We start from the raw sequence: 10,099 nt of genomic DNA, 5'->3' as shown, positions 1-10,099 counted from the left end.
AGCCAATTAGATGGCCAACGACTGACTTTCAAAGGGATCACACAGAACAGTTTAATATAATTCAAGATAATAAACATGTCTTGAGCTGAATCACTGAACGATGTCACTAACAGCCTGTCAGAGATATCAGATATTTACAGCAGAATAAGGCACCACATCAGATAAAGTAAAATACATCCGCTCAAGAATATAGAAATATGGAAAGGAATCTCTCCAGCTGCATTTCAAGTCTGGGCAATTTACATAACTCCTGAGAAAAAGCTCTGTGTGGTGCCAGACCTCTTCTTAGAAGTCACCCATCCATGCTGCTGGCATGCGGGAGACCCTCTGGACCAAGCGCAGCGTGGCTGCTACCCGCACTAAGAAAGCCAACGGCACAAAATACAGTGGGGAACTGGAAATGTGCTGGTTGTGACACTCCAACAAACCCCTATCTGCATAAGAAGTTCCACAAAGAGCAGACAAAATCTAGATTTCAAGGTTTCATCTAAAACATGCACAATAATAATCCATTACCAATTATGTCAAGAAGGAAGATATGGCATGGACCTCAGAGGCTGGATAATGTTTTAAAGACAAAAACATGTATAGATATCTAGTAAATTAGGTAACTTAAACCAAAGGTACCTTTAAAATCATTTTGTCTACATGTTGCCATTAAATATGTCAGACCCAAGCAAGTATTTGTGCTGTCCCAGAATTGATGGCTTCATATTGCAGGCGTCTTCATGCAGCTGTTATTGAAAGATGCATTTTTGATAAAATGGTAAAAAGCAAGTAAACAAACCTACAGCTCAAATCAATTTATATACGTCTTTGTGAAATCATTTTCAATTTAATGTAACTGTGCAGAGTCTATGATCTATTCAGTTCTATCCAAAATTACAAAAGCTCCTTATACTCCCAAGCCATTCAAGCAGGTGAGTAAGAATATGAGCTCTGCACTAAGGAATGAAGTTCACATTTTGTTTGCTTTGATATCAGTTTGCTGTTAGACGGTATTTAATACAGCTGGTGTTCCTGTTCCTTATGAGTAAGGCTGCAAATTACAGCTCAGAAACGGAGCGAGACAGTCTTTGGAGATCCAGTTGCAGGATGAGAGCCCAATAACGGGTATCCACGAGTGACCTTAACATTTTTCTGAGCATCTGCAACAGGCTACATGTGCAGCGCCTGTATCAGTTACTCCACGGATATATGCAATACTGCTCCTGAACAAAGAAACCTAGAAAGGCGTTAGAAGACATCTAATATGGCTATACGTTTCCAAAACCGGTCAAATTAACTTGCACTCAGGAGACCAACAGAGTTTGGGTTGAGGGGTCCACCCTGCCGATGGTGACTTCTAAAAAATCTTGGAACTGGCGAGATGCTTCAGTGCCAGTATTTCAGAGAGGAAGAGGGAGGATTTAAGACCCAGTTGACTGGGCCCTGATCTCAGGCAACATCGTGAATGCAACCGGGTGAAACCACTGGTAAGAGGTTAAATTAAAAGTAAATTCCTCTCTCTTAATTTTTCAATGCCAGCCTGTGGGAGATGACTCAAACAACCCTGGATTCGTTTTTTGAGGCTACAAGTTTGGATGATAAAGGTAACTGCTAAGAAATAATGGCATCTATGTGCTTTTGACTTACTATTACTGAAAATCAGAGCTATTACCGTTAAAATCAGAGCTACATAACACCAAATTTTATGCAAAAAGTAGTCTCCCTGGCTTAGCCATTCTGGCTAATCAGCGTTGCTGTTTCACACGAATGCAAAGCCCAAGCTGGCACTCTGCGTCTGCCGTGCCCCAGCAGGGACACAGCTGGGGACGGGGGCTTGGGACCCTTCCGGTGCCATGCAGGGGGACAGAGCACAAGCCCGTCAGACCAGGCCGTGGTGCAACCCACATCCCAGCACGCTGCCGCCATCCCTGCCAGCCGGGCTCCCGCTCCATGTTCTCCCTGCCCCACAGGCCACAATCCTGTCCCAGTCACCATTTCCCCCCTGTACCCCTCTCCCAGCCTTTACCTGAGGGGAAGGTACCGTTTCCCCACTCAGTACCCCTCTCCTGGTCTTTACCAGAGGGGAAGACACTACTTTCCCATACCCCTCTCCCAGTCTCTATCTAATGGGAAGGTGGCATTGCCCCACTCCGTACCCCTCTCCTGGTCTCTACCTGAGGGGAAGGCACCATTTCCCTGTACCCCTTCCCGGTCTCCACCTGAGGGTTAGGCACCATTTCCCCACTCCGTACCCCTCTCCCAGTCTCTACCTGAGGGGAAAGCACCATTTCCCTGTACCCCCTCTCAGTCTCTACCAGAGGGGAAGGCACCATTTTCCCATACCCCTCTCCCAGTCTCTATCTAATGGGAAGGTGCCATTTCCCCACTCTGTACCCCTCTCCTGGTCTCTGCCTGTGGGGAAGGCACCATTTCCCCCCTGAACCCCCTCCTGGTCTCTACCTGACGGTTAGGTGCCATTTCCCCCTTGTAGCCCCTTGCGGTCTCTACCTGAGGGGAACGCACCATTTCCCTGTACCCCCTCCCGGTCTCCACCTGAGGGTTAAGCACCATTTCCCCACTCCGTACCCCCCTCCCGGTCTCCACCCGAGGGGAAGGCGCCATTCCCCCAGGCCTCCCTCCTCTCCATCCCCAGGGAGCGGGCACAGCCGCCACCCTCGCGGCGCCAGCGGCCGGGCCGTGCGGGGCAGGAGAGCCCCGGTGCGGCTCGGGGCGGGCGCACCGAGGCGCCGGAGCGGCGCGGGGCGGGCGGAGGCGGCCGCCCGGCGGCGGGGCGGAGCGGCGGAGGCCAGGCCGCGGCCCCGGCGGTGAGGCGGAAGGGGCCGACGCCGCCCGGGCGGGAGCTTTCGCCTCCTGGGAGCGGCCCGCCGCTCGGCGAGCCCCCGCCGGGCATGCCACAGCCCGGCCCCGGCCCCGGCGAAGCGGCCGCCCGCGTCAGGGAGGCGGCGGGGAGGGACCCGCTGGCCGCCGACCTGCGGTGCAGCCTCTTCGCCGCCGCGCTGCAGAGCTACAAGCGCGATTCGGCACTGAGGCCCTTCCCGGGCCGCTACGCCGGCGGCGACAGCAAGGACTTCGAGGGGCTGGTGAGTGCCAGCGGCCCCGGCCCCGGGGGTGGATATCCGAACCGGGAATACCGTGTTCTGCCCTTGGAGGGATAAACCAGCCTTGTGGAAGGGCTGTTTAGGTGGGGGAGGCCGGGCTGCCTCGGGGGAGCGGCGGGCGAGGCGGCCCTGGGGGTGAGGGCAGCGACGCCTCAGGGTAGGGAATAAAGCGGCATCAAAGCGGGATCAATTGTTTATCCGGTCAGGGAGTCCAGCTTCTAAAGTACTTTGGGGATTCTGACCAATAAACCCACACTTGGAAACTTCTAAATGCAGTACTGAGGTACGAAGAGTTCCCGGAGCGTGCCCTACGTGAAATTCAAATTAATTTTGAAGGGTTTGTAACTTACATGGCCTGAACACCCTCTCGGGTTTATCCCGCTGCAGGTACTGCATTGTCACGGCTTGTTTTCTTTCAGGAGCTTGTTTGATCATTCTTGCCTGCACCGTACAGATATTGTGGGTAAATATGAACATTTTATAAGTTGCCTGGTATTTGTTTTTAGGACAAGCGAGAAACTTTCCCACAAACCGGATACAAGTGTTTGTATCCCAGAACAGAAACTGCTTTTCAGTTCGCAGCCTATTAGGGTGAAATATTGTTTTGTTTTCACTAGAGGTCTCTGTTTAATCGTAATGAAAAGAAGGAGCTTGTACTGAATGCCTGTCTCGTTAGCTTGCAGACACCAACGCTCTACCAAGCCTGAAGGAAGCTCTGGAGTCTGTTCCAAACACAGAGAAAAGGACCTGGGATTTGTTTAGTTGGATTTTATCATCTAAGGTCTTCGTGATACAAAGTACTAAGAAACAGGAGGTAAATTTTGAATTCTGAAAGTCTTGATGAGACTTTGTCTTTTAAGGCAACCTTGCACTTCGGAGAGTATTTCCTCCTGCCAGAAGTTAGTTGGTTATTGTGAGAGCTTGACAGTTCGATGTGAATGCATTTTTTTTTTCCTGCATATAGAGAGGGGTTTTTTTTAAATAAAACTTTCAGGAACTGCTCTACAGTTTACAACCTGTTAGGGTGAAATGTTGCTTTGTTTTCACTTGGAAAAAATAGTTATCACTGTCGGCAGTTGATGATGGGCAGTGATTGTAGCTGGTTACTCCCATTAACGTAGCATGTTCCTGCATGTTCTGGGCCAAGATAGTCCAACTCGGGTGTCATGGAGCTGGGTCCTGCCTCTCACTGAGAAAGAGAACTTTGTACTTCTGCATGCTGCCCCAAAACCAGAAAGGTTGAGAGCCACTAAGGAACTTCTGTAACAGGGATCAAAATAGTTGTAGAGATTAGTAGCAAGATGAGAACAGCTTCTGTTTTCACATTTTTTCCTCTTCCAACATCAGCTGATGAATATATCGTCTTAGTAGCCAAAGTGGCATGGTAGAATTGTGATATTGCCCTTACATCATCAATTGATTCATAATCACAATTCAAAATTGTTGTTTGGTTTTGTTTTTTTTCTGGAAAGAAGAATTAGGATTTAGCTTTGATAGTAAGAAACTGTCAGAATTCTCACTGTACAGTTACTGCTTCTGAATTGTGATAGTGTTGAATTCTAACACAGAAAGCCTAATTAGAATACATAAAGCAATACGAAAGACTAATGGACAGTAAGCAAAATTTCCAGTGAGTAATCTAACTCCATAAATCAACACTTAAATTCCTTCCTGTTTTTAAGTACGAGAAGATCCAAGAACTCACAGGGATTTCTGGGGCTGCTGTTCCTGCTCCTGACTACCTCTTTGAGATTGTGTATTCCGATCAAATGAATACCAAGTTTGCTGAGACCAAGGGAGAGCGGGACCTCATCTACGCCTTCCACGGGAGTCGCCTCGAGAACTTCCATTCCATACTGCACAACGGCCTGCATTGCCATTTGAACAGGGTGAGGCTCCTGGTATTGGCACCATCTTCTGTTGGTCATTTGTACCTAGTGACACTTTTTAAAAATAGGCCCAAATTCCTTTAGGGGTATGAAATGTGCTGGTGATCTTATACTGCTGTTTTCACTTCATTGTAGGCCTTTGTGGATGGTTGTGTTGGATCTTCTAGTGCAGCCTGAGGGTAAAAAGTGGAAGTGGCACAAAATGCTTTTCTCCAGTGTGACAAATTATGGCGATCCGTTGCTTCTTTGTAAGGAAGCGTAATGCCTCTGAAAATACTGGCCTATCTGGCAGCCTACAGCCGTAAAGTGCCGGTGCACAGAGGAGGAGGAGGACAGTTACCCAGGCAATGCAGAGGTTGCCTCTTTCTGCCTGGGCCTCAAGTTTAGATCAACTAAATTTTAGGTACTACTTGCAAACGGAGCCTTCTTTATATGGCCTGGTTAAGGGAGACATGCTATAGGATTTGCATCTCTTCCGATTTCAGCGGAAAGGCAGTTGGGACTCAGGGCTTTTTGTGTCATCTGCTTTGACACAACAGCTGCTTAACCTTCCAGTCAACCTGGACCGTGTTTTTCTCCCACGTTCTTTATGAGTAATGGCTTATCAGGTAGAGTGGACTTACTGGATTAATAATTTTAGCCACTGTGGCAAATCCTCTGATTCAGAGTTATTAAAACAGTTATATTTGAAAGGAATTCACAACTAAAAAGCACTTCCCTCATTCCTAGTAAAGCATGGATTTAAATGTGAGTAAAGCCTTGTCTTGTTCCTGGAGGTTGGATTATTTGAATGATGGCGGTCTCAATGAGTCGGTGAAATGCCTTTAACAGCAGTACAGTCATGTTGATATAAAATACTTAGGCTGGCAAACTAAATCCAAACACGGGAAAGCATGAATCTGTCCACACCAAGGGCTGTGCCAAGCAGCCAATTTGAGGGATGGGAGAGGGCAGCTGCCCCACCCCAAGGAAGTTGTGCCAGGACAAAAACAGTGCATGGACCAGGCCCAAAACAGGTCAAAAAGCCTTTTTTTCAGTTTACCTTCAGAAACAGCACTGCCAGTCTGAAAGTAAAGAACACTTGTGTTGTTTATAGTTTGCGCTAGAGGATTTTAGGATATATTTCTGCTCCGTTTCAGACGTCTCTGTTTGGTGAAGGTACCTATCTCACCAGTGACCTGAGCCTGGCTCTCCTTTACAGCCCTCATGGTCTTGGTTGGCAGCGAAGCGCGTTGGGCTCTATCCTTAGCTGCGTAGCTGTTTGCGAGATCATTGACCACCCAGATGTAAAGTGTCAGGTGAAAAAGAAAGGTGAGTCTATTGCAGTAATAACTACCTGTAGTTAATCTCTTAGGACTTCTCATATGGCAGCTTTGTGCATACATGCTGTTGTGTAAACAGGGCAGTATATGAAGCATGGATACCCTTCAGCAGAAACTGGTGGCAGACTTCTTTCCCGATTGACTCCTCAACAGATGCACAACAGCCTCGTTGTCTGTGAAGCTTCTGTTAAAATAGCATATTTAAGGGGTAGAAAATATTTTGGTGGCATCATTTGTTTTTTCTAGTTTCAGTAGTATGATAAAATCATGTTCCATAGTGCCTGATCATTTCACCTGCGATGGTGGGACAGAAGCATCACAAATGTATCAATAATGAGCTTTATTAGATGTCTAGGAAGCCGCTGCTCAGATTGGCTTTCTCTTTTCACTGCTCCCCCCCCCCCCCCCGCTCACAGGGCTCAATCGGTCCTTTGATGTTGTTTTTCTTTCCCTGTTTAATATTAGCAGCTCCTCAAGCACTGTGGGGGAGACTTGCCCCCTTATCACCCTGGTCTGGGCCATAATGCCATCCATACCAAGGATGACTAGGAGTGGTATCGCCTCAAGCAAACTTTTCAGTCTATTCTTGGATGCTAAGGGATTCGGGGGAATACCAAGACTAGGTCTTTGGTTATCTCATTCCCACCCTTGTGGGTGTGTTTGTTTCTGGGTTGTTTGTTTGCTTTTTTACAGTCACTTGAACTTGTGCATCTTTTTTTTTTTTTTTTTTTTCTCTCTTTTCTGTTCCCTCAAAGACCTCTTCTTTTCTCTTCCCATTCAGATTCAGAAGAAATAGACAGAAAAAGAGCAAGAGTGAAAAACAGCGAAGGGGGTGATGTACCACAGAAATACTTTGTTGTCACAAACAACCAGCTTTTACGAGTTAAATACTTGCTAGTATATTCACAGAAACAGCATAGGAGGTAAGAGTTCAGCTGTCGAGAGCGATGAGCATGCTGTAACAACCAGATTACATACATCTCATTTTTGAAAAACAACAGAAAACAAGCAAGAAAGATCTGCTGCACTGCCAGAATTTGGTTTTAGCCTGTTTCCTGTGGAAATAAGGCTTACACCGTCACATTGCCTCTGTCTCACTCTTTGACTCTCCCAGGCTCAGCTAAATTTGCTTTTTCACCAGACCTGTAAGCACTTAGTATCTGTGAGAGCTCTAATAATCTGTTTGTGGCAGGAAACAAAGGGTGAAACTCTGATGGGTGCAGCTCTTAAAACTAGGCAGAGTTAGAACTGCCCTTTATCTGTCCTAAGTGACAGCATTCACCCAGCCGATCAACACGTGCGTACAGGCCAGGCAGTTACAGCTCCAAACCAGAGCAAGGTGCAAACATGGGAAGAAAGGACAGGATTGCGCACCAGACTTAGGGGAAAGGGATGGGGAATCGCGCTTTGTTAGTTACAGGGAACACCTTTCTGATTGTATTGCATTAGCTTAACCATTTAAAATAACAAAACCTAAGATACTCTTTGCCAAGGTCTTCATGCATCTCTGACGGAATTCACGCGCTTTTCTCTTTTCAGGCCTTCTAGTCAATCTTCCTGGTTTTACACCCATCGTTTTGCCATAATGATGATGCTGTACCTACTGCTGCTAATAGTGATAGGGGCCAGCAACTCGCCAACCTTCGTCTACTACTGGCACAGAATGTTTGACTCAGAGAGATGAATTGCCCAAGATGATAAACTTATTTTCACTACGTGCCTTAATAATAGCCAATCTGCAATGCACTGTATCTGTTCCAGACCTCTGGAAATAAAGGTGCCTGGAGCTTTCCAGTTCTGTCTCCAATATATTATCCTCATGACATCTTTCCATTTATTCTTATTTCTGTGTTCCTGTGATTCATGAGGATGCCCAGTACAGCTGAAAAGGATCACGATGGTGCAGCTTAGCATGAATCAATTGTTAAGGGTCCATGCGAAAATGTTATTTAAAATTAATGAAAACTAAGCGTGGAAACGCTCGCGTGTAACTATTTGCTGTCAAATTGAGGTGGTAATATTTGCACAAGTTGGAAAGGAGGATTTTTCTGTATGTCAGGCAAAGCAGCCTGTAGGGAGTCTTACCAGTTTGGTTTCGGAAACTGAATTTAGTGATGTTTAGCATGTATCAATGCAGGTGGGATCACTTTTAAAACTGACTTTGGCTTTGGCCAGGAATTTTTATATTTGAGCATAATGATTGTAAGAAAACAACAAAAAATAAAACAATAACCAAAATGTAAGGAGTTTAATGGTTTCTACTATGTTTTTTCCTGCCCCCCGCAAAACATCTACAAGGTTTGTGCTCTCGGCCATGAGTGTGCAGATCAGAACGAGTCAGGCCCTTCAGCATCAATACTGAATAAGGATTATTCCTGTCAAACCGCCTTCCACTTGTATTTTCTGCACCAAGAAGAGGGAGGGTGAAGGGTTCCACTTATGCTGCCACCTGACAGGTTTTCAGGGTTGGGGCTGCCTGGGATTTGGGCTCTGGTTCAACATTTTTGCCGGTATTGAATTGTTTTCGGCCTCCCTTTACGAACAAATGGACTAACTAGCAGTAACATGCCAAATATTTCCTGAAACGCTTGTAAGAAATGGAGTAAAACGGTAGCTGAACCGGTAGGGTTGTATTTTATGTCTGTGAGCATTTGTAGCACGGTTAACTCACGTAGACTTCACTTAGGCCTCCACGTGACAACTTGTGCACAGTACTATATATTTGAGAGACAGATCGTCCACACCAAGTTCTCACAAAGAGGTTGAGTTTTCCATGGTCAGAATTATGGCAGTTACACTGTTTGCAAAGAGCATTGGCTTAATGCTGGTGTGTAAAACCTCAGTATCGCTCAGATTCATCTTTCCTAATCTTGAAGCAGGGCATTTTGGGGGTGGGTTTGAAAAGCGTGCTAGTTAGTCATGCAATCCGCTCCCCGTCCTGTCCAAGGCCTTTGCATTTGCCCTTGTTACAAAGCAAGCTACAACTACCTGAAACTGATAAAGGAGCAGAGGAATGTCCTCTGATTAGTGACTGGGCGTGGGATAAACCTGCTGAAGGGCCCGGGGATTCTAGACGAAGAAAAGCTACGTATGTGCCACAGTTCAAGCCTGCAGTCTGGCTTTTCGTAGTAGACTTGATAAACGCAGGTTTTCATTGCACAGTGAACCCTAACCACAAAAAAAAAACCCACTTCTCATCACATATTTCCAGTAAATGAGTCTATGATTACTACCTTACTCATTAAATATTTCAAAGAAAATCTCTGCTTTCTCTGATGTTGTTCTGGTACCTAATTGCCAGAAATAATGACCTGGTAATCAGGTTTTCTAACTCAAGGCTGAGAACAAGTTCATTTACAGCAACCCCTCTTCTCGGCGGATGGAGCTAGAAGCATTTATTCCAGTTAATTTTGCTGCCAGGACAAATTTATTTATTCACCATACAGCTTGCAAAACAAGAACATTATAATCCAATTCCCCATTGCCTTTTACAGTCCATTAATAATGCTCACTGTTAAAGCACATTGCATTGCCTCAGCCCAAGAAATGTATGTGCTAATTATAGCCTTGATTTGCAATTAAAATATACATAAACTAACAACTTACTGCACGGCGGATTCAACTGCTTTATAGCAGCTTACTCCTTGATATTCCGATGCAGAAGCTCGGGGTTTGAGACATGCGTGGGGTTCCTGGGAATATTTGCCCATTTTTGGTCCACCTCAGCATGTTATATATAACATTGCGCCATATATATGTCAGATTAGGGTAGGTAGTGTTC

At 46.0% G+C, this 10,099-nt stretch overlaps 1 protein-coding gene across 1 annotated transcript; it reads left to right on the top strand.

Annotated features, from left to right (window-relative positions):
• Positions 1 to 2,839: 2,839 nt before the first annotated feature.
• PARP16 (poly(ADP-ribose) polymerase family member 16) lies at positions 2,840 to 8,564 on the top strand. The gene is made up of 6 exons (XM_082488767.1): positions 2,840 to 3,089; positions 3,784 to 3,921; positions 4,790 to 4,996; positions 6,136 to 6,307; positions 7,100 to 7,241; positions 7,858 to 8,564. Exons 1-6 carry the CDS (start codon positions 2,898 to 2,900, stop codon positions 8,000 to 8,002), a joined length of 996 nt encoding a protein of 331 aa, XP_082344893.1. The 5' UTR covers positions 2,840 to 2,897; the 3' UTR covers positions 8,003 to 8,564.
• Positions 8,565 to 10,099: the final 1,535 nt, after the last annotated feature.

The sequence above is a fragment of the Vanellus vanellus genome, assembly GCF_965231255.1.
Source record: "Vanellus vanellus genome assembly, chromosome: 11".
Classification (NCBI taxonomy): domain Eukaryota; kingdom Metazoa; phylum Chordata; class Aves; order Charadriiformes; family Charadriidae; genus Vanellus; species Vanellus vanellus.
Note: the sequence above shows the minus strand (reverse complement) of the source record. Positions and strands in the feature narration are given on the sequence as shown.